The sequence below is a fragment of the Sminthopsis crassicaudata genome, chromosome 3, assembly GCF_048593235.1.
Source record: "Sminthopsis crassicaudata isolate SCR6 chromosome 3, ASM4859323v1, whole genome shotgun sequence".
Lineage (NCBI taxonomy): Eukaryota > Metazoa > Chordata > Mammalia > Dasyuromorphia > Dasyuridae > Sminthopsis > Sminthopsis crassicaudata.
Genome location: NC_133619.1, coordinates 521,605,643 through 521,630,981, shown reverse-complemented (window position 1 = coordinate 521,630,981; position 25,339 = coordinate 521,605,643). Strand labels below are relative to the sequence as shown.

The 25,339-nt window shown below is 40.9% G+C and overlaps 1 protein-coding gene across 1 annotated transcript in view; it reads left to right on the top strand.

Annotated features, from left to right (window-relative positions):
- Positions 1-25,339, top strand: part of ZBTB16 (zinc finger and BTB domain containing 16) — a 244,531-nt gene that overhangs the window by 199,425 nt on the left and 19,767 nt on the right. Inside the window, exon 5 of the mRNA XM_074304216.1 lies at positions 21,477-21,647. Within this exon, the coding sequence (XP_074160317.1) occupies positions 21,477-21,647 (171 nt within the window). The remainder of the gene's footprint in view (positions 1-21,476; positions 21,648-25,339) is intronic.

Below are 25,339 nucleotides of genomic sequence, written 5' to 3'. Positions count from 1 at the left end.
GGGTGTCTTTGGAAAAACGACAAATAATTTAATTTGACTGGAATGTAGAAAGTGGAGAAAATAGAGTCAAATAAGATTGGGGAAAAAATTGGTTAGAACCAGATTATGAAGGGCTTTTGAATATCAATCTAAAGATTTTAGAGTTTGTTGCTATGTAATAGAGATTTATATCCCCACCAACAGTAACCAAAAACCATTTTAAGGTTTCTAGGTAGTGAGGCAACCTGATTGGAACTATTTGCCAGGAAAATTAGGCAATGGCATATAATATATGCACAATAAGTAGAATTATGTACATATAACATGACATATTGAATGTATATTATATGGCATGCACATCTGAGCAATATGTAATATATATAATATGTTCTGATTGACTCTTCATTTGATTCTATTTCATAGTCTGGGCAATAGCCTTTCTTTGTCTACTTTTTTTTTCTATGACATATTAGGTCAAACTCTTAAGATCCATTGGTCTTACAGAGGATCTCTTTAGCCTTATTCAGTCAGTAGAGTGTTATCTTCAAATGGTAAATGTGGATAATCCAAAAGACAGAACTCTATTAAGTATAAGAAAACAGCAGTTTATTATATAGATGCAAGAAACATCCTAAAGTAATATTGCAGGATCTGAATATTTATTGATTGGGTATTTCCTCCATCAGTGCAGATAATATCATTTTTCTTAATCAGTGGTCATTTAAGAGTTGTTTTGCCCAACAAAACTGGTCATCTTGTAGCCAGCTTGGCCAGAAGACTCTAGGAATAGCCTGGCAATGTTTATATTCTGCTGATAGAGCTCTTGAAGGTCTCAAGTCACTGTCATGCCATAAGGAGGCATTAGAGCACCATGGTGGATAATAAGGGACGGCACCTCAGCAATGAATGGTCAGAAAATAAAGCATCAAACAGCTGTGTAGGGAAAGCACATGGTCAGGGAAGGGATGGAAGGGATGTGGGGGAGAGAAAGGAATAGTTAATAAGTACCTGCTTTGTGTCAGACATTGTCCAAATGTTTTACAGCTAATATCTCATTTGATCCATGGATTGTTACAAGACCAAGAAAAAAAGCCTGAATGTGCACTAGTTGGATTATCAATGGGAAATAAGCAAGAACTGAAAAGAGTCAAAAAATGTGGATCAGTTCTGACCTGTACCACTAGAAGTAGTACCATACCAGTAAGGTCATAGATTCATTGAAACATAGCTACCCCCCCCACACACACTTTTAAAAATCTATATGTAGACATAAAGATTAATGCGTGTGTTTCTGGAAAATTGTGATCAAATTAGATTTTTATACACGGACTTTTGCCATTGAATAATAGAATTATTGAAGTATCAGCTCAAAAAAGAGTTCACTTATAGTCCAACACTTGCTGTTGGAAAGTCTACGCAGCACATAGTAGGTACTTAATAAATGCTTGTTGATTGGCTGAACTTACCAAGTTAATATCTAGCTTCTCTTTGAAGTCCTACAATAATGGAAAATTCATTATTTCTAAAGCAAGCACTTGAGTGATTGTGGATTATGTTCAAAATGGAAGCAGGAAGACCAGTTAAGATATTATTGCATTATTTCAACCAGCATTTGATGTGGTCCTGAAGTAGGATGGTTGCAGGGGGAATGCTTTGCATTAATTCTGCTCTGATCTAAGGGAGAGAGGAAGGCTAAGAAAGAAACCAGCACATGGGTCAAATCATATTTAGGGAAAGCAGGGACAGATCTATGGGGAGGCAGCCCCGGGATAGTAGAAGGATCACTCCTTTAAGAAGGATTTCGGTTGAAATCTTCAATTTAGAAACAATGGGATTATGGCAAGTGTTTATTTGCTTGTAGCCCCAGCTTCCTCATTTATGAAATGGGAATAATAAAACTCTTTATCACAGGATAATTGTAAGGATCAAACGAAATAATGTTTGCAAAGTGATTTATGAATGTCAAGTATTATTATTAAGTCTAATCATTATCTACATTTGATGTGACCATTATTCCCACAACTGGGAATAACTCCTGGACTTCACTTTTCTAGTATAGTGGAAAGGAGATAGGCCCAGGAGCTAGGAAATAATTATTTTTATGACCTTCAGGAAAGTCACTTTATCTCTGTATACCCAGGATTCCTTATCTATAAAATAAATTCAGCACTCAACATTTCCAGGTTCTCTTCTGGGTATACTAAGGAATTAGAGTAGTGGAGCTCGGTGGTGCAGTGGATAGAGTGGTTGTCCTGAGTTCAAATCCAGCTTCAGACCATTATTATTAGCTTTGTGACCCTGCACAAGTCACTTACTGTTTCTGTAAAACAAGCTGGAGAAGGAAATGGCAAACCACTCCAGTGTCAGACAGCACTCAACAACAAAAAAGAATTAGAATAGACATAATCTAAGCCCTTAGGAGCTTCTGAAGATAGAAATCTAATCAGAATCCATAATTTTGGCTAAGAGCACATGAATTGGCATTCATGTGGACACTGATGTTTGGATACAGGTAAACATGTACACAAATCTTTGTGTACAGTACTACATCACGTAACGACCGTGGTTGTTGGGGATAACTAAATCCTGTGCTTTGCCTTTAGGATCACGGAAGTATGAGCTCACAGAGCTAGAAGGAACTTTAGAGGCTGTCAAGCCCACCCCACTCCTAGATAAAAACAAAATATTGAGTTACAGAGAAATTAAATGGCTTGTTCAGCACCATACTGCTGTAAGTGTCAGATGTACAATTTGAACCTAGCCTTTTCTGGCTCCAGATCCACCTTGCAGAGTGGGAGACTGAGGCTGGGTCAGGTTCACGGATTTACCCAGAATCGCCTAGATTGATAATTAGCAGAGCTAAAGCTAGAAACCATGTACCCTACCTCCCAGTCTGTTAGTCTGGGTACGAATAGTCTTGTTGTTTCAACTTCCTTACCTTCCAGGACTCCTACACAAGACATATCATGTTAGGGAGCAGCCTGAGAGAAGTATCGAGGACGGGCATTCCTAGAAAATAAAATAGGGAGAAAAGAGCCCCATATCACTGAGTGACATTTATCATCATAGTTCTCTTTGTACCTGAGTTGGGATTTCTCCCCAGTTTTTCCTTGATGAGTATCATGAGGTGAAATTGAAGTGAGCATTTAATAGGGCAGGACTGTGAGATATATATATGCATATATATATATTTATACACACATATACATATATATACACCCACATACATACATACACACATATATGTAAAATATCTGAACCATCACTGAACCAGATATAAATCTATATATATGTATACACACACACACACACACACACACACACACACACCAGGTGTATACATCAGTCCAATGCTGAGCCTTCAGGTTCAGGGCCTCTGTCCTGTTTTCCAGAGAAAGGATTTGTCAGTGAAGGAAGGATGTTTGTTTGGAGGAACATAGATGGATGGACAGGAAATGCTAGCTTTGTGGCTTGTGGGACTGATGGTGAAATGATATGAATGGCCCATGTCCTTTTCCCACACCACAGCAAATCCTTCACACATCCTCACCTGCTGCTTTTTTTCCCTTTTCCCCCTGAATAACAAAAGGTTCCTCCCCATCTCTAACTCTCCCTCCCCCCCCAGCCTTGAAACCCATTATAGGCTGCCTCACAACACATAAAATGCTCCTTTCCTGGGGGCTTCTGTTGCTCTTAGAAGCCTATAAATTTAATGTCCTCCCTCCTCTCTCTCCCCACCCCCCTTTTCTCTCTGTCTGGCTTGGGAACAAGCTCAGATGAGCCCCTAGCCTCCTCCCTCCATGGAAGAACGGTTCCTGTTCAAACCCAAATGGCACCAGCCTTGGGCTCCAGAGGACCGGAGCAGGGTCCCACCCCAGAGCACCAGCCTCCTGGGACACTGAAAAGCGAGTTCTCCCATCTGGTACAAAAGCAGGCTGCTGGGAAAGAATGAAGTACGGCCTAAAAGAAATGGGGGAGCTGATCAGTGTCTGCTTGCTGGTGGAGACCCAGGGATCTTCACTGGCCAGGATTATGCTAATTCCCAGATGCCAGGAAATCTCAGAGGCTAGGAGGAAGGTTGGGGAGCAGGGGACAGGTGGCTTGAGAGCAACGCTTGCCACACCATTTTACCTGAGAACAGGGATCTGTGCAGGGGTGCTGCTCCCCCAGGACATCCCTGGAGAAGGGAGGGATCCTCCAGCTAGAAGCCTTGAAGCCCATTGTGGTCCAGCCACAGGGACAGTTTTCTGGCCTTCCTTTTCCTCCCCTGTGAAATAAAAAGAGTTGGACTGGAGCCTGTGTTGGGACCCTTCCAAGTCTCACATTCTGTGAGCCTCGTTCCCTGCCCGCTCTGCTCTCTGGGTGGGTGGGGCCAGTGCCCCTAGGAAGTGTGCCTTCTGGCAGAGAGCCCCTCCTCCGTGGAGTCCCCGAGCCTGGGTACAGAAGGGGACCATATGGCCCTTTGTGAGCAGATACAGTCTTCCCAGTACAGTATCTCCTCATTGTGAGGCTGAGGGCCTGGATCCCCAGCATCAGCTGTCCCTTCCCTCCCTCCCTCCCAGGAAACCAGCCTGCCTTGTCTCAGGGCACTCTGTAAGCAGGGTGTGCCCTCCAGGGTCCCCAGAAGGGGGAGAGAAAAGGAGCACACTCATTGAACCCTGGTAGAGTTGGGGTGAGCAAGAAATATTTCAGTGACAGTGCCCCCCTACACACACACACACACACACACACACACACACACACACAAAACTGTTGAAGTGAAGTCAAACGTCTCAAAGTCAGATCCCTTTTTAGTATGAATTTGCTGTGTCTCATTCTGAGCACTAATTCCAATTTAATTGCAAGTGGCCTGAAGCCTCTTCAATAGGAGTAACAAATGGTTTGATTTTGTAAACTTCATCAGACTGCATTTTAAATGCGACACAGTAGCCCAACTCGAATGCCAATGAAGCACTGGAGTAGTTCTCTGTTTACTAATTATCCGTTTTTACTCCAAGCCACGCTGGCTGGCTTGTCTGATTAAATCGGATTTGTGGGATAGAGAACAGCTAGCAGAGTTTTCTCTATAGTAAACGAGATTGAAACTATGGGCCGCCTGGCTGCACACTGTAAATTATATTTCCTTTTAAAGGGGACGTGTCTCTTTTATTTCTCTGGCGTCCCTCCTGCATATTAAACTTTACGGGACAGAAATGTACCCGGCTGCTTTCAGATCCAGCCCCTCGCCCGCTGTCTATTAGCCAACTTGCTTCCATTGCTTTTCCTTCTCCCTTTCTGAAGAATTGGAAAGGAAATTGGAAGTTACATGTCATGGTCCTTCCCTCCATCTTCCTACCCCAAGCCCTTTTTTTTTTTTTTTTATCCTCTCTCTTCTGATCCTGGGGGGTGGTGGTGGTGGTATACTTTTTATTTTCCTTCACTGCCCTCAAAGGTGTTAGCAGTGCCTTAAGGGAAGGCAGAACAGGTTCTCCAAAACCCAGCTGAATTTATTAAACAAGAACTAATATATCTAGGACTTAGAGAACTCAACCTGGCCTGGCCCAGCCTAGGTTTAGAGAGGAAAAGGTTGGAAATTCATCTCAGAGAATGTGGGGGAAGGGCAGAAGAGGAGGAAGAGGTAGGGAGTTACAGAAGGAGTCGGTCCTTGTCAAAATCAAATGAAATCTATCCTCCCATCCCACTCGGGACTTCAGATCCTTTTCTGTAAAATGAAGGACTGATACAGGGTAATCCCAGAGAATGCCTTCAGCATTTTGTCATTGAGCAAGCTAGACGTGGTAGGGCCAAGCAGTCTGAGGCAGAGGAGAATGGCTGTCACTTAACTCAGAGCTGAGAATCCCACTGACCTGGCTCCCTCTCACCATCCTGGGGTCTTCTGTCTCAGTACTCTCAGTCTGTGTTAATTGCTTATTCCTTTGGCTCAGAAAAACAACTTCTGTCCTTCCCTATATCCTTCTCTTTTCTTCCCTTTCACAGAGTAATTTTTTTTAAGAAGAAAGAGAGAGAAGCAGCTTATGAATGGAGGTACATGTAGCAGGACTCTGCTAAGACTGCCACTGTCCAGGCTTGACCTATCCTGCCCACATTCTTAGATATCTATCTTTGTGTCGGGTGCCTTTTATATTTTAATTTGCTTTTGAATGTCCTGCAAAATTAATGGTTTACACACTTTTTTTCTTTGGGGACCATTGTGTGCAGTACAGTACGGGAAAGCCTCTTGGTGTCTCTGATAGCCTGGTTACCGTGGGAATGAATGGCCACTACACTGTCAGTCCCATATTCTCTCCTTTTAATTGTTGACAGTAAAAAGCATTTAAATGCTGCTTAATTTGTAATCATCTTCTAGGGGAAAAAAGGAGAGGGACCATTAAAATGTCAGCAAAATGAATACATCCTTCTCTTTTTTTGTTTTGTTTATTTATCTGAAGGTGATTTTTCTTTTCAGTGCCCAGCATTGTCAGATATTTAAGTGGCTCTGAAACAATCACTATTTCATTTTATTTTGGATTTGTCTCTCTGTCGCTGTCTCTTCCCTCTCCATCTCCCACCCCTCTAGTTTCTTCTCTCTGTCTTTGGCTTTGTCTGTCTGTCTTTCAGCTTTTCTCTGTTGAATAGTGGTTTGATCAGTCCCTTTTCAGGCTCATGTCTCCCCCCCCCATGCCTCCATTCCTCCCTCCCTCCCTCCTCCTCTCTCTCACTTCCCCTTTCTACCTTCCTCCTTCTCTCTCTCTTTCTCTCTTTCTCTCTGTCTCTCTCTCCTCTCTCTCTCTGTCTCTGTCTCTCTGTCTCTGTCTCTCTCTCTGTCTCTCTCTCTCTGTCTGTCTCTGTCTCTCTCTGTCTGTCTCTGTCTCTCTCACTCTGTCTCTCTCTCTCTCACACACACACACACTTATCTCTCTCAAGCTCTCTGTTTCTCTTTCTCTGTCTCAATTAAATAATCCATCAAGCTCAAAGTATTCAAAAGTCCTAAATTTTAAACCAAATGAAATTTTAAAAACAGTACTAATTGTGTGTTCACTGACTCTTCCCTGTGGTGGACTCCTTGGGGATACTTGATCCTGGATGAGATGGTTTTCCTGTAACAAATCATAAAATGCTACAACTGAGAAAGGATCTTAGAGATCATCTCCATTAGAATTCTTTACAGAATTCCTTCATTTCATAGATGAAGAAACTGAGTTCTTGTACATATTTGGAGCTTCCACATTTCTAGAAGTGAAGGATTTACCTGGAAAGATTTAATCCTGCCATTCTGAGACTACTTATGGTTTTCTTCATCACCAGGTTTTTGAATGAATCTCTTTGTCTTTGGTAGCTCTTCATTCAATCTTAACAGACTCATGGAACTGGCTCTGGAATCCCCATTTCACGGTCCTGGTCAGTTCTAGTGGATGCTAAGCCGGCAGCTAAAAGGGTCTGTAAGGGGGTAAGCTCTTCCGATCTCTCCCTTTACTTTCTGTCACATCAGAAAAAGTTTTGCCCCCATAAAAAAGAAATGATTTTTTTCCTCCCCTTCTACAAGGTTGGACCCCATAGGATAAATAGCTTAATAAATATATTGTGGAAATAAGGATGACAGTTCTTGCTTATCAATACCTCTCTACAGATTTTCAAAACTAGGAAAATTGGGTCAGTGTAAAGGTCAGGGGATCAGAGACTCGGGTGACATCTAGGGCTAATTAATATCTAAATCTTTTCATACCTCCCTTGAGTTTTCTTCTCTCTTTCTCTAGGGGTACTGAACCCAGGGCCTCTAGAGCTGCTGAATGATCTCAGCTCAAATATTGACATAATGATACTGCCTTGCAGACAGATACAAGATCATCAGTGCTTTGGGTCAGCTAACAATCCACAGTAGGAACAGGAAGGAGTAATCAACATGGGTTGAATTGATTTCATTCTTTGTGCTGTGCAGGTGGAGGAACCCTCAGTCTCAGGCTAGTTACACATTGCAAACACAGGCTAGTAAATCCTTTGTTCTTATCTGCAAGGTTTGCCGAATTCAGGAAGAAAATTCATTTGTACAACTGCTTATGATATCTCTCTCACTTTACTGCATAGTCTAAAGGGAGGAGGGAGGAAGGGAATGAGCATATATTAAAGGCCTACTGTGTGCCAGAATGATGCTTTTCAATGTTATCTCAGTTATTAAGGAAAACATTGGGAGGAATTTGAGTACCAGAGAGATGCCCCACGGTGACGGCCACCTTGTTGTAAGACTTTATTTGTCCCAGGTCCGGGTCTGCTTCCCTGAGGGGGAGCCTCCTTTTTCTTTGTCCTGGATGGCCCCCAGCACCCTCCCCCAGGACATCCTCAGAATTTTGTAGAGCTCCTCTCTCACCCGTTTCCCACCGCCCTGTCTCCCTATGGAGGCATCTCCCATCAGGGACGCCTCGGGACTCGCTTCCTTAGGGATCCGGCCCCAGTCCCCCTGGGCTGGGCCAAGCCGAAGGCAGCTCCTCACTGCCACTCAGGGCTGTTGAAGTTAGTCCAATTTTTCAATCGAGGGCCAATTAGTTTCACAAATGGGGGCCCTGCGGTGCCAGGGCGCATTTGTTCCAGGCCTGAGCACTGGCCCGGCGGCATTGTCCTGCCTCCCACCCCCGGGAGAGGCCATTGTCCTCACCCCCAGCGGGGGCTGCTTATTGCTGATTTATACAGGCAGGCATCCTGCCGGCTGCAGGCTTCACAGACACAGCTGGCTGAGGTGCTTAAGGCCTCGGACCCAGTGACCTTTGCCCCAATCCTGCTGTCATTTTGAAAGTTACAGACCAGAGGGCTGCATACCTCTCCGGATTTACTTTACACCCTCGCCTCCCAACCCCCAGCCCCATATACATAGACACCCCTGCTCCCTTTCTCTCCCTCCCCCTCTCTCCCCCTCGCGGTGCCGAGTTTTGTCCCCAGGATAGGGCAGGAAAGCTGAAGAAAGGGACTTTTTTCTTTAGGTGTCTTTATGCGCTTGATGAGTGGACAGCTATGGTCTCCTTGTAACTTGATGAAGGAGGCTTCTTCAGCTGATGAAAGTGGAAAGCCTCTCCTTCATTAGTTCTATCTCCATGTGATAATGAGGATGAATGGCGGGTGAATCCAGCTGTCTGAGGGCCTCAGTGCTCACCTGGGGCTGCTCAGAGCGTCCTCCGCCAGAGCCTCCGTAAAGTCTTCTTACCGCATGAGCTTCAGAGCTCAGGAGCACCACGCAAAGCCACCTGGAGCACTCCCTCCTTTAGAGAGGAGGAAGCGGGGGTCAGGAGGGCAGCTCCATACTCAGGTGAGGCCAGACGTGTTCCCAAGCCTGGGACTCTGATCTGGAGCCTTTACTGACCCACAGGACAGTCCTCAGCACCGAGCGCCCTAAATACAGTCTCCTCCAAATGCAACATTCCCATGGAAGGTGGTGGTGTGCGTAATCTGATGTATAAATTCAGGTCTCATCAGGCCCAGTTTTTTCGGGCTGTACTTTCTCTTTTATTTTGTTGTTTCTCAGTCCTTGAAGCCAAGGTAAACTTTCTCTTCTTCTTTCCCTCCATGTCTCTGTCTCTGTTTCTCTCTCACCCCCCCTTTTCCCTTTTATGTCTGTGTGTTTATCTCTGTCTCTGTCTCTCTTCTCTCTCTCTCCTTCCCACCTCTCTCTCTGTGTGTGAATCTTTCCCACTTTCTGCTTCTCTCTTATCCTTTCTCTTATTCTCTTCCTTTGTCTCTCTCCTTCCTTCCCTTCTCTCTCTTCCTGTCTCCTTCTGTCTTCTGCTGTCTCTTTTTCTCATCTCTTTCCTTTCTCTCTCTCTCTCTCTCTCTCTCTCTCTCTCTCTCTCTCTCTCTCTCTCTCTCTCTCTCTCTCTCTCTCTCTTTCTCTTTGTCTCTGTCTGCTGTCTCTCTGTCTCTCTCTTCTCCTCATCTCTTCCTCTGTCTCTCTCTCCTTCTCTTTGTCTCTCTATCTGCTGTCTGTCTGTCTGTCTCTCTCCCTCCCCTTTCTCTCTCTTCCCCTACTCTTTCTCCCCTCTCTCGGTTTCTTTTTCTCTCTCCCTCCTCTCTTCTCTTTTTCTGTCTCTCTTTTTTTCTTTCCTCTCCTATCTATTTGTTGGAGTGATTGACAAAATTAGTAAATCCATTCATGTTACTTTTATTGTGTGAGCCTCAATAAATCCCCCATGTCCAAGGCACACCTTAATGAGCTAGTGAGCTGACAAATTTGTTTACTGTAGCTGGAGGTGCCGAGTAATGAAATGCACTTGTGTCTGCTGCTCCCTGCTAAACAAATGCATGGTTTTCCAGAAGCCAGATCTGTTCTACTTTGCTCAGCTGCTGCCACAAACCCCAAGACCTTGAAAAATTGTTTAAAGTATCCCTACTTAGTTATAAGATAAATTTTAATTGACTCACCTTTTATTAATAATAATTATTAAAATAATTATTACAAAAATAATAATAAAGTCAACTCTCCTTTTCTTCATTGCAATTGAAGATGATATAGCTATAATGTTCTAGGAAGACTTTCAAGATTATCAGAAAAAAAAAAAAAAGAGGACCCTAAGAGACTGGAAATGATGAGATCAGAATTACAAGAGAGCTTGGTACTCATTTCTTTAGCTTGCCCACTATCCAGGCCACAAGGTTAAAGGTACCTAAATAGGAATGCTGCAGATAATTTTGATCTTAATTACCCTACCAAAAATATTTTCCTAACTTGCATTGTCTGTGCGCTAAGAGAGACCAAAAGTAAAAAGAAAATTGTGGGAATGATGTCCCATTTGCTCACATCATTTATTTTGAGACATGAATAGATATAGACCTATCCAGGCCAGGGCTAACTTGGTGATGGTCCCGGCATTGGTTTGGAGTTCCATTTGTGGTGTCCTAACTCAATCTCTCTATTCCTCTGATGCATGTTAAAGGTATTGGTGAGAATGGAGAAATAGTTAAGAGGTTTTTAAAAATTTTTGTCTTCTCCCCCCCTCCTTCCCCCATCATCTTAAGATTCAGACAGTCTTCTAGTTATCTTGCTGTAAGTCAATCCTGTATAGCCTCTCCCTCTCTTCTTCTTTCTTTCCCTCTCTTTTCTTTCTCTCCCCTTCCCTTCTCTCTTCTTCTCAGCTTCCTTCCTCTCCCCTCCACTTTCTCCCTTCTCCTTCCCTCCCCTCTCCTCCCCTCCATTTTCTTCCTTTCCCCTCCCCTCTTCTTTCTCCATCTCCCCTCTCTTCTCTCTCCTTCTCCATCTCCTCCCTCCCCTTTCCTTCCCTTCCCTTCCCTTTCCTTTTCCCCTTCTCTCCTCTCCCCTCTCCTTCCTTCTTCCTCCCTCTCCCTTCCCCCTCCTTTCCTTCCTCCCTTCCCCTTCCCTCTCTCTTCTCCTTCTACCTCCCTTCTCTCTCCTTCCTTCCCCTCCCTCTTCCCTTCCCCTCTCCCTCCTCTTTTCCCTTCTCCTCTCTCCTTCTCTTTTCCCTTCTCCCCCCTCCTCCCTCCCCTCCTCTTCCCTTATCCCTTTCTTTCTCTTTTTTTTCCCACCCCCCCTCCATAATGCATCTCTGCTGCATCCTAGCACAACTGTTACAGAGAACAGCAGGAGAGAGCAGCAGAGACGTTGGGCTTGGGGTGGGAGGTGGTGGTCGCAGTGGGCCTCAGGCAGGAGAAATGGCAGAGGGAAGGTCGAGGAGGGGGTCGGGCAGAGAAGCCTAGGCCTGCTTGAAGAGGTCCCTCTTCTTGACCCAGGGCAGAGGGAGGGCCTGAAGAGCAGCTTTCCATGTGGTAGCACACATACACATAAAGCAATCACAACCCACTTACCAAAAAAAGCTCAAATATATTTAGATCCCTCTGCTCTTTTGATTAAGGAAATGCTTATACCAGGAGATAATAAGAGCCTTGCTCAGAGAAGGTGTAGCACCTGAGCATCTTCTCCAGCTGTGTACCACTCGGATCCTGCTCCCTTCTTTTCTATTAAAAAGCTAATTGGTATGGAAATGGCACAGGTGTAAACATGAGGGTTTTTGTGTCTCATAATTTTGGATCCAGTCGTCACCTGGGTGAAGTAAACACCCCCTCTCCCCCCAAAACACACCCTGGCTGCCCCTCCCTCTCCTTCTTGCTAAAATTAAACTTCTTTTAAATAGGAATGTGTCTGTGTAAATGAACCCTGCCTGCCTGGCAGCCCAAACTGGTGGAGCTGCATCTTGGTTCAGACAAGGTCCTAGATACTCTGAGAGGAAGGGTCGCCTCCTGCCCCACAGGCTTGTTGTAGAGGAACACACTGGGTAAACCGTCAGGAGCTCTACAAATGGACGCTGCTGTTAGCAAGTTACATATATACATATTTATATTAATGTGTGTGTGTGTGTGTGTGTGTGTGTGTGTGTGTGTAAATTTTAGGTCAAAGAATCATAGTGTGTTAGAGATGAAAGATTTTCCATGCATTAACTCACTAAGCTTCACAGCAATCCTGTGAGTTTGATATCCATTTTATAGATGAGAAAACTGAGTTCTAGAGAGGCTAAATGATTTCACTAGTTATTAGTGGGGTCAGAAGTGAGATTTGATTCTAGTATTCCCAATTCTAAACCTATCCCCTTCTACCCATTAGTGTCTTTCCAATCAATCAGCAAGTTCATTCCAGGTACTATGCTAAGTGTTGGGAGTTCAAAGATAAAAAGGAAATAGGGCTTCCCTTCAAGGCACTTATCAGAGGAGACTACAACAACATAAAAGTACTTTGCAAATTGTATCAAGGTAATTGGGTGGGGAGGGAAAAGTGTAGGAGGAGGAGGGGAGGGAAAGGCTCTCTGTAGAAAGGGAATTGAGGTTTGAAGGAAAGTTAGAAGGGAGTGTATTTTACCAAGTAGTCATCCACCTTCTCTTGCACAATCTCTAGTGACAGGGAACTCAGTGCCTTCTAAAGAAAGGTTGCTTATTTCTATTTTTACACGCCTCTCATTATTAGCAAGTTTTCCCTTCCATCAACCTTAAATCTGCATTTCTGAAACTTCCATTGATTACTTCTACATTCTAGGGTCAAATAGATCAAATTTGACAGCCTTTTAAACACTTGAAACTGCTATGCAGACAGGCTCAGGACATCCTGGGGCCTGTAAACATTTTCATTGGCCAGCTCCATTTGCATGGACTCCACACATATTTCTCATTCTCACCTACTGCCCCTTCTCTGGCTCTCATCAAGGCACCCCATCCCATTCAGAAACTACACTGTGTGAGGAGGAGGACAAGTTAATTAACCTTTTTAAACCTTAGTTTTCTTCTGCATAATGGAGATAATAATATCTTTACTATCTACTTCCTGTGAGGATGAGGATGTTATTGTTCCTATCTTCTCAACATTTTTCTCATCTGTCCCCTTCTCTCCACTCATACAACTACTATCCTAGTTTATATCCTCCTGGAATATTATAATGGCTTCCTAATTAGTCTTACTTCCCAATCACCCATCTCACCCAAACAACATCTCCACCAAGGCCAAAGTCACATTCCCAAAATGCATGTCACTTCCCTATTCACTCTTATTACCCCTAGGACCAAACTCTACTATTTGATATGCAAAGCCCTTTACAGCCTAGCTCCAACATTTATTTCCAGCCTTGTTACAAATTAATCCTCTTCTACCTCAGTGATTCAATCTCATAATATACAAGCATTTATATAGCTGTTTAATCTTTGCAAGATTGCTTTACAGATATTATCTCATTTGATCCTCATAACAACTCTAGGATGTAGCTATTTATAGCACCCATTTTATACATGAAAAAACTGAGGCAGACAGGTGAAGTGATTTACCTAGAATCACATAAGTAGTGAATGCCTGAAGTGGTATTTGAGCTCAGATCTTGCTGACTTCAGATCCAACTATCTGTTCACTGGGACTACCTAGCTGGCTTTAGCCTCTGGCTGGCTTCCATCTCTATGCATCTCACAGGCCCTCCTTCCTCCTCTCTGCCTCCTAGAATTCTTCCCTGCCTTCAGAGCCCAGCTCTTTCCTGATGCCCCAGCCTCTCTCCTGAAATGACCTTGTATTATATCTGTATGTATTTTGCAAGTGTATGTGTCACTGATTATTGAAGGAACTCACCCTCCTTGAGGGCAGGGACTGTTTCATTTTTGAAACTAGTCCTGTACCTGACTCATAACAAATAATAAATGATTTTGGTAGATTGATGGAATAATACTTGCAGGGTGTCCCAAAAGGCTTCAAGAAGTTTTAAGTTTAAACCATGAGACTTCACACAGCTATTCTTATGAATCATCAGCTGCTATTGGGTTCTATATAAATGTTAGATATTATGGGACTTTGCAACTAGAAAGGAAGAAGGACTTTTCAAGATCAGTTGGTTCAAAACCTTTTTATACAAGAGAAAATATAGGTCCATAGAAGTGAGATGATTTGCTTTGCTCACGTAGCTCCAAGAACTAACTCTTTAGAGGGAAGAGACCATTTTCGTATGGAAAGTTGAGAGTAGTCAGAGATCCAATTTTGGCTGTGACAACACCTCCCTCTGCTGGTTCTGGTCCAGGCTCTCAAACCTCAGTTTCTCCATATATAAAATGGGCTAAATATTTCTCACTTCCTTCTGTTAAATCATTCGAAGGATCCAAAGGAATAGGGGTAGTGGAGAAGAAGGGAAAAATTTGCAACTACATTTTCCCAAGACCATTAAGTTCTGTTAGCCCCTCTGCACATCTACTGAAACTAATGAATTGCTAATACAATTTTCTAGATAATTTTATTTCCATAGTCCCACATTTTAATGTGTTTCCAAAAAGCTAGCATTTATTTGCTTAATCTCCCAGCGTAATATGATCTGCCCTGACTCATCATAGATGCGGAACAATCAGCTAAGCAGAAACTACAGCAAATTGTTTAATAACTCAAGTCTATTCTCTTGATTTTTAACTTACATCTGCTGGTAGCTTTTCTTCTCTACCCACCCCCTATCCCCTACGTCTGTATTTTAAAATGATTTTACTCTCTTTTTTATTGTCTCATGGACAAAAAGAAAACAGTTGTCTCTTTCACTCTTTCCCAATTTTGTTTTAATCAAGCCTGTTAACCGATTTCATTTGGTAGGTAGGGGAAGGTCTTTGTGCTTGTTATCCAGATTAAAGGTGTGTGTGTGTGTGTGTGTGTGTGTGTGTACACTGTGGGATTGAATGGGATTTAAATCTGTAAGAATGCAAGTTGTAATACATGATTGTGATGGAATGTTATTGTGCTTTAAGAAATGGAGAGCATGATGATCTTAGAAAAACATGGATAGACTTGCATGAAATAATGAAGAGCCAAATGAGCAGAACCAAGGGAATGTTGTATACAGTCACAACAGTGTTGTTTTAAGGAAAACTTTGAAAGACTAAATCATTTTGACTTTTATAAATACCCAAATTAACTACAAAGGACTTATGAGAAAAGACACTCTCTGCATCTAGAGAAAGAATTGATTAAATAGAAGTATATGGAGAATGATTTAAACACACACATATATATTTATATACATATGTATATATACACAGACACGTATGTTAGATATATGCATACTTATATACACACACATAAACACCTACACATTTATGTCATATTATAGCCATCTCAAGTAAGGAAGAAAAAAGAAATTTGCACAGTAACTATTATATATTTAAAAGGAATAGCAAATTGTACATAATAGATTTTCAATTTCATGTGCAGTTATCATTTTATTCTGTTATGTTATAGAAATGCTTGTTTTATTCCATGAATTAAAAATAAAATTTAAAAAACTGTAAGGAACCTTATATCTTAGTTCATTTTCTCCCCTACATTAAGCTCAGCCAAGTTCAATAGTAAATAGTATATTTAAATTTAAACTCTGGTCTTCTAACTGAAATCCAGCAGTGTTCACAATATCTCATCCTCCCTCTGAACCAAGTAAGAAGGAGATCAGGAAGAAAAAGATGTGGCCAAAAGGCAGAGATGGGGTAAGAATAAAGAATGCTAAGGAACATGTGGGGGATAGGGCATATGTTTTTCTGCAACAAATGAGCATTTGTAAACTACCTACAAAGCTTTAGCATAGGATTGATCAACTGGAGTGAGGATAAATGGAATGGGGGAAAAAATGGGCTCTCAAAACAAGCTGTTCATTCCCTACTCAAGAGGCCCCAGGAAGGAAGAGTTGAAAGCCTGAGGCTAGGGTAACAGGACTGGAGTTACTTGTTGCCTTACACATGGGCCCGACTTGCTACAAAGTGATTCCTGTTTTTCTTAAGTCAGGCTTCAGTTTTCTTCTCTGTAAGACTAGAGAGCTTGACTAGGTGATCACTGGGTTCCTTCTAGCTATAATTTTCCTTTATTGTGACGGGTGCAGAGAAATCCCTAAATCATTGGTCTTTTCAGAAAACTCATCTCTGAATTGGTCATCTGTGGCATAAGTTATCTTTAAAAATGCTCCTCCACCTTTTGCAATATTCTTTTAAAATGGTTTTGATTTAGGGGCCTTTTTTTTAGGGAGGTAGTGGTGACACCCTGCCTACAGCCTTACCTCCCTACAAGCTTGAGTCCCCTGGTGTTCAGTGGACAAGGCACTAGGCCTGGAGGCAGGAAGAAGCTGTGTTCAAAATCTGATCACAGATACTAAATGTGTGATCCTGGGTGAGTCACTTAAATTCTTTTTTTTAGTTTCTGCATTTGTAAAATGGTGCTGTACTCTCAGAGGGGTTTTTATGAGGGTCAGATGAGATAATAATTCTAAGTTCAAAATCTGATCACAAATACTTATGTATTTGTGAGGGTCAGATGAGATAATAATTGTAAAATGCTTATTAGTACAGTACTTTGTACATAGTAAGTAAATGCTTTTTCCCTTTTCTCTCCCATGCTATCTCACACCTTTGAAAAGAATTGCTGACAAGTTTTTTTTGGGGGGGAAGAGGGGTTGTGAGGCATTTAGGTTAAATGATTGTGCAGGATCAAACAGCTACTAAGAATCAAGTACCTGAAGCCAAATTTAAACTCAGATCCTCCTGTCTCCAGAGTCAGTACTCTATCCACTCTGACGCCTAGGTCCCATTGCTGGCAAATTTTGTTCCTGAAAGTTGTTGATGGTGATGAATGGAGTGGAAGTCTGGGGAACTGGCACCTCAGCTTTCATCTCCCTCTTTTGTTAAACCAACAAAAGCATTTAATATAATATCTATATCTATATCTATCTATCTATCTATAATATAATAAGTGGCATTTAAGTGACTTGCTCAGGGTTACTTAGCTAGCAAATATATGAAGCTAGATTTGAAGTCAGATAAATGAGTCTTCTTGACTCTAGCCCTAATGCTCTGTCCATTGTTCTGCCTATCTGCCCTATGAGTCATTATGGAAACTTAAGTCTAGGCAAGACTGTAACCCATTAATTATTGGACAAGAGAAGAAAGTCTATCCTAGAATGTGGGGAACCCTGATCATGAGAAGCGAATGACTGCTGATAGGAGAGTGTCAGTGAGGTTGGATCCAGTTTCTTTGCTGCCTTCTTTTATTTACTCATTATCTGTTGTCCTCTCTCCTGATTGCAATCAGTTTCCACCATTTCTATTGAAGCTCTTCTCTTGGAGGTTAGTACTGACAGCCTAATCACTCAATCAGTGACCTCTTTCTTTAGTTCTTATTCTTGGGGATCTCTCTGTAGCTTTTCACATTCTTCACCATTTCTCCTACTATATTGGGCTCAGTTCTATCACATTCTGCTGGTTCTTCCCCTTTCTCTAACCTTTTATTATGAGTGTTCCCAAAGACTATCTTCAGCCCCCTTTTCTCAATCCTTGTTTGGTAATCTCACCCATTCCTCAGCATCAGCTGTTATCTCTAAAGAACTGATCTATATCCCTGACTCTAGATTTCTCCTGGGCTCCAGATCTCTGTGTCCCAAAGAACATTTTCACCTTGATATCTGAATACTGCCTTGGTATATCCAAAACTGGATTTACCCTCTTTCCTACAAAATCTTTTCCTCATTGATTTCATGATTTCCATAGACCATTCACCCAGTCTCCTCAAATTTTTGCATTCTGACACCTGTCACTGAATTATTGAATGTTTGCCACAGTCAGACTGATACTTATTGAAGACCTTAGCTTACAAAGGCTGAGGTCTCCCATTGCATCCAGGACCATCTCCATTCATCTTGATCCATATCTGGCCACTTGACCCTGATGGCTCTGGAGGGGAAAGTGAGGCAGGGGACCTTGCCCAGCCTCCCTCCCTTAAATTCAATTCACTTGCATGATATAGGGTCACCTCCCTGATATCATGGTCTCTTTGAGAACAAAAGACAAACATCCACCAATTAGGTGTTACATCCTATCAGGAGTACCTTAACAATGCTCTTGTCTTTCCCCTTTCCCCTGTTCCTTCGACCATTGCCCTAGTATAGTCCCTTTTTATTATCAACCTGAACCACCATAGATGTCTCGTAACAAGACTCCCTGGTCTTTACATTTTCCTTCCTCAAATTCATCCTCAGACATCAATTCAATCCTGATTTTTTTCTGCTCAAGTGTCTTTCATGTCTGTAAAGTAGAATTCAGAGCCTTCTGCCTGACATTCAAGGGTCTCCACAATCTTATTTTACTCTTCTCTGCTAATTTCCTCTTGCTTCATGGAGATAAACATGGAGGCTTCACTGCATGTGCAGACCTATGCCAGCCTGTATTGGCAAAACTACCAATCTGTATTGGCAGAAATAGCCACATGGATGAGATCATAGATCCATCAGTATTCTCCTCCACTTGCCATGCTAGCCAAATTGAACCTCTCTGCTGCACATGTTTGTGTTATATGCTCTCATTTCCATGCCTTTGTTCACAATGTTCTCTATCCCTGGAATGTTCTTCCTCCTTCTTCTTGATCTATCTCACTGCCTTCTGATTGTTAAAGCCCAACCCAAATGCTGCCTTCTCCTCCAAACCTTCTGGGATTATTGGGTTAATTATCCTTGTCCACCTCAGACTTTATGCAGCCATCATCATCATCATAAGCTCTCTATGGTTTCTATGCATCGGGCATTTTCTAAGCATTTTACAATTATCTCATTTGATATTCAAAATGACCCCTGGGAGGTGGATGCTGTTATTATCCTCATATTACAGATGAAGAAGCTAAGACAAAGAATACGTGATATCTAGCTAGTTAAGTGTCTGAGACCAGGTTGGACCTCAGGTCCTCCAGAGTTGATACTCTATCATCTGTGCCACCAGTAGCCTCGGTTTTATGTGTTTATTATTGATATTATGTGTTGTAACAGTCTACAGGACCTTGCATTCTCTTTGACTCTCAGAGCAAACCTTTCATGTCCAGTTAGGTGTCATGTCCTATCACTTGTAGGATGGAGTAAAAGGCTCTTGCTTTTTCCTTCTTCTTATTCCTGTGACCACTGTCCTAGTACAGACTACTATCCATTTGGACCACTGTAGATGTCTTGTAAGAAGTATCCTGGACTAGACCATGAATTTCCCCCTTACTACATCATGCATTCTGTGATGACAAAGGCACTGTCTTGTCTACCCCATGCAATTAACATTTCATTCTGCCCATAATAGTGATTAGTTCATGTTTCCAAATGAATGAATGAAAACTTTTTGTGGGAATCAAAAGGAAATGGAATTCAGATTCAATCAAGCAAGTATTTGCTAATACTTGATTGTTAATAATTAATAATGTTTAACTTATGCTAAATATTCTACTAGGTGCTAGAAATACAAGTATGAAGAATAAAATATTCTTTTTCTCATTGAACTTACATTTTAACAAGAGATACTATAAATGCCCATATCAATATAGAGAGAATAAATATAAAGGAAAGAAATACAGATTGCTTATTTGATATATGTATGTATATATACCTGCACATAGGAATCTTTATACACTGTACATAGACATATAATCATTAAATACAAGGCATGTTGGGAAAGAAAGTTCCAACAAAATTAAAGACCTGGAACTTTGGAAAGAGAAAAGTGTGAAAGAGGGGGGACTCTAAATCTGAGATTTTTCATCCTGTGGTTCAGTAAGTCCAGCAGCCAAGAAAGCATTAGGAGGTCCCTCCCTTTTCAGATGGTCTCTGTAATTTGGCTTGGTTTAGACTACACTGGGCTTTGGTTCATTGTTTGATTATGTATAGGGGTTGGAAAGTGGTAAAGCATAGAGTTTCCCAGAGCCTTTGTAGGAGAAATTGTGCAGGTGGACAAATGTAAGTGAATGCACATAAGAAAATGAATCCAGACTTGTAAGAGCTATGAGTTATGTATGATTCAGGAAAAGGGCCTGGGACTGCTTAGACACCAGCTTAAAGAGATGAGCCATTGCAGCCACAAAAAAATTAAGCATAGTACCAGATACTCCTAAGGACATCCATGGTCTTAATAAGGCATCATTCTGCTTTTGCTCCAAACTATGGTCCCTAGTCCCAGACATCCCTCTCAGCATATTTCACAAAAGGAATAATGAGCTTGGAGAAGGAATCAGTATTGAAAGAGAATAACGTATTTTTTAAATGATAGTCCCAGGAATTGAGTGGATGCCCATCAGTTGGGGAATGGTTGAACATGTTATGGTATATGAATGTAATGGAACGTTATTGTTCTATAAGAAATGATAAGCAGACTGATTTCAGAAAAGCCTTGGAAGACTTATATGAACTGATGCTGAGTGAAGTAAGCAGAACCAAGAGAGAACATTGTACACAGTAACAACAAAATTATGTAATCAATGGATGATGGATTTGTCTCTTTTCAAAAATACCATGATCCAAGGCCATTCTAATAGACTTGGGATGTAGAGAGCCATCTGTATCCAGAAAGAGAGATATAGAACATATTATGTGGATCAAAGCATAGTTTTTGTTTTTGTTGTTGTTGTTGTTGTTTGCTTGTTTTGTGGGGTTTTTTCCTCTTTGGTCTGATTTTTTTGGTATCATATGACAAATATGGAAATATGTTTAAAAGAATTGCACATATTTAACCTATCTCATATTGTTTGCTGTCTTGGGGAGGGAGGGAGAAAAATTTAGAACACAAAGTTATACAAAAATGAATGTTGAAAATTATCTATATATGTATTTGGAAAAATAAAATACTATTCAAAAAGAAAAAAATCGTCCTAGGATCACACAAAAAACAAACAAACAAAAAAACAAAGCTAGAAGTTTATATTCTTCTGAAGAGAGAGTGGTGATTGTTCTCATGTTACAGTCATGTCAAACTCTTTGTGACCTTAGCAAAAATACTGGAGTGGTTTGCCATTTCCTTCTCCAGCTCATTTTACAGATGATAAAACTGAGGCAAACTTTTATCCAGGGTTACACAACCAGGCAATGTCTGAAACTGGATATGAACTAGGATCCTTGACTCTCTTGATGTTCCTGAGCCTTTATCTTTCTATAAATGAGGACAAGGGTTCTCTCTTGTCTGCTTTGAGCTTGGTCGAGTATGGGATGGATCCATGGATAGAGTTCCTGACCTGCTTTCCCTCTCTAATACAGGCACTGACATGGCCGTCTTCTGTCTACTGTGCGGAAAACGCTTCCAGACTCAGAGTGCACTCCAGCAGCACATGGAGGTCCATGCAGGTGTTCGCAGCTACATCTGCAGTGAGTGCAACCGCACCTTCCCCAGCCACACGGCTCTTAAGCGCCACCTTCGCTCGCATACAGGTAAGTTCAGGAGGGATGGGGCTTGGGAATAGGAGCCTTCCTTGCTCTGAAGGCATAGGCTTTGAAGATCCTTCATGTCAGGGGTCATTCAGCATGGGAAGACTGGGCAATATGATTGTGCATAAAATTTCTAAGGAAAATGAGGGTCAAGAAACCTCTCATTGAGTCATTTTATGCCCTAGGCAGCATCACAAACCATTTGTTTTCAATGCTGTAGGACCACAGAGTGTGGCACTCAGGCTTCTTCTGAAGAGTGGAGAGAAAAGAGCAGGGTTTCAATTTCCCAGGATGCTAGTTTTGTGAAAGACTGCAATAATAAGGCACAGTTAGGTGGCTCTGTGGATAAGAGTGTTAGAACCTAAATCTGGAAGATCTGAGTTCAAGTCTGGCCTCAGAAACATCCTAGATGTGTGACTCTGGATAAGTCATTTAATCTTGTTTGTCTCAGTTTCCTCATCTGTGAAATGAGCTGGGCAAGGAAATGCAACCACTCAAGGATCTTTGCCAAGAAAATCCTAAAAGGGATCATGAAGAGTTGGGCATGATTGAAATGATGAAACAACAAAATGCAAAAATGATAATGGTAATGAACATATGTTGTTTCAAAATATGAAAAGGGTTTTACATACATTATTTTATTTAAGCCTCACAATGACCCCATGAGCTAGATACCATTGGTAAATTATTCTCATTTTGCAGATGAGGACACTAAAACTGATAGAAGGATATGTGATTTGGCTAGGTATTCCATTCTGGAAGTGTCAGACTCAGCAGTGAAACTCCTGAGGACTATCTGAACCAAATTAAAATATAATTAAGAATTATTTAACAAAATAAATAATAAATAAAAATAAACAAAGCAAAAATAAACAAAAATTATAGAGAATGTGAACTTTTGGTTTTCTAAGTCAGCATTCAGACCTTAGGATCCCATTTCCATGAGTTTGACACCACTGTCTTAGTGCATTGTAGCTATTTCTTTTATGTAAAAGAAGCAAACCAGCTAATAATGCTACAAGCAGTAGGTCTTTATTATAAGAATATTTTACTCCACACAAGAAAGATGAATGAATCAATGAGCAAAAAAAATCTCTATTTATTAAGCACTTAGACCATATGTCAGACTCTGTGTGAAGCTGTGGAAATATAAATAAAAGCAAGCAAGATTAACTCAAGGAAGTTTCCTTTCTAATGGAGGGAAAGATAACATATGAGGGAAACTAATAGAGTAAGCATAAAGCATGGTGGTTTGGTGAAAGGACCAACAAAGGAAGAAGGGACAAGAGTACACCAGTGTCCTAATCCCTCAAGTTGTAAGGATACAGCCAGATCTCTAGAGGGGCAGGACAGGTGTGAAGGCCAGCATCTGGGATTTAAGTGACATCATCTTAAGGTTCAGGTGAGAAGAGGGAGAGGGGTTGATGAACATTAGACAGGTGCCTTCTGGATTTGGTGCTTAGATTGTGGCAGACTCTCTTCACTCTTCAATACAGGTATCCCTGGGCCCATGCCACAGGGCCAAGTCACTCAACAATCTTGAGGAAAGTCAGATATTTTATAAGGAAGAGGCCAGATTCAGAATGAAGAGATGGAGTTTTTGCTTCTTCCTTGCTCTGCCCCATTTCCTTGTTTTTCCTAGACAATCTTAGCTCAATACTCATATATTTACACAACTTCCAGCCCCTAAAGTTGGATCCTTTTCAGTTAGTCCTGTTTAACTGTTGGGATAAAAAGACAGGAAGAAAAAGGTTTGCTTTTTTGAAGAGAGTGTGTGTGTGCATGTGTATGTGTACATTTAAACATTGAGGAGTGGAAATTTCTCTGCTGCAAACAGTTACACCAGCACAATAAAGAGGAGAAAGTGGGGTGGAGGGGGAGCTGGGGTACAACAGGCTCCTGAATGAGTCAGTGAAGTTTGGGGTAATAGGAAGGTTAGAGGAGTAGAGGCAGGATGAGATTAACCCAGATTTTTCAGCCTGAGAAACTTAATCAGCATTAGCCTATTTTTCTTTTTCCCTGTGTCATTTACTTTGGTAAGGAGTTAATCAATTCCTTTTTTATGCTCAAATATAAAAAAATAATATTAACATCTAGATCTTCTCATTGAATTTAGCTGCTGAAGACCAATAAATTTAGCAATATCTGAACATGTTTATCTCTTATATCGACCCTTGAATCTTTTTTTGAATTTATTTATTGTATATTTATTTATTTAAAAATAAATACAAAATAAGTAAAAAATAGAAAAAGAAAGACAAAAAAAAAGAAAATAAAAAACAAAATAAAACATTGCCATGTGCCATTTGTGTCAATGGTTTTGAGGCTGTACAAATATATGCCTCACCCTATCTGACTTGGGTACATTTGTCTATGTGTGTGTGTTGATCAGTTATTTTCCTATGTATGATAAAAAGGGAAGTCTGCAGTTTTCACTGGATGTGTATTCAAAATGGCACAGAGAACTTTTCAAGATTTATTAAGCCAGATGACTAACTGCTTCACATATCTTGTGATTCAATTGGGTACAAATGATCCTGTCAGAAGAACTCTAGAAAGCATTTTAAAAAATTTTAATATTTAATTTTTCTCCAATTCCATGTAAAAATGTTTAACATTTGTTTTAAAAAATTTTTGATTTCTAAATTCTCTCCATCCCTTCCTCCCCTCCCCACCCTGAATTGAGAAGGCAAGCAATTTGATATAGATTGTACATGTACAGTCATGCAAACAGATTTCCGTGTTAGTCATGTTATGAAAAAACACAGACCAAAAAATCTCCAAGAAAAAGAAAGAAAAAATATGCTTAATCAACATTCAGAATCCATAATTTCTTTCTCTGGAGATGGATAGCATTTTTCATCATAAGTCCTTCTTGGATCATCGAAATGTTGGGAATAAAGTCATTCACAGTTGAGTAGAAAGCATTTTTTAAAGATTACAAAGTCTTATGCAAGAAACTGAAGACCTTTGGGACATAGGTGGTGTTTTTCATCACTGCTACCAAGCAAGGAAAGGGATTTGGGAGGGGAAATGCAGATTTGATAAGTAAATAGTTGTAGATAAAGATGATTCTGAGGGGAGGACTTTGCTTTCTGGACCATGACTTAAAATATAGGAATGATAGACTCCTGGTGAGAGATAGAGTTTAAGAACTTTTAAAAGAGGACAACGGAAGGAGGAAAACTGATTGTTTATAGTATATTCAGCAACCTATATGCCAGTAATTACACTGTAAAAAGAATATCATTGGCATATGTACTGTCAAAAAAAGTTATAATTATAAAATAAAATAAAAATTAAATAAACAAACAAACAAACAAAAAAAAGAATCTGAAGCCAGATTTGGAAAAAAAAAAAAAGAATATCATTTGAGATGTCAATAGTTATAATGTAAGAAAATATTAATCTTTGAGATGCCCAGAAATTCACAGGAGATAAAAATCTAAAAAAGGAGCCAGCATTATTATCTCAGATATCTGTACATGTAGCCACAGAGTATGAGTAATTCAATAAACTGAAGATCCAAATAAAATAAGAATTGGATATTCAATGTTGTACTGAGGTTTGGTGGGATGGAACCTATGAGTGATGTAAGATTCTGGAAAAGGCGCTCTCTCTCTTTTTCTCCCCGCTCTTCTCTTTCTCAGCAACTAATGATTTCTTGATGAAAATTCTATCCTTTTAAAATATAA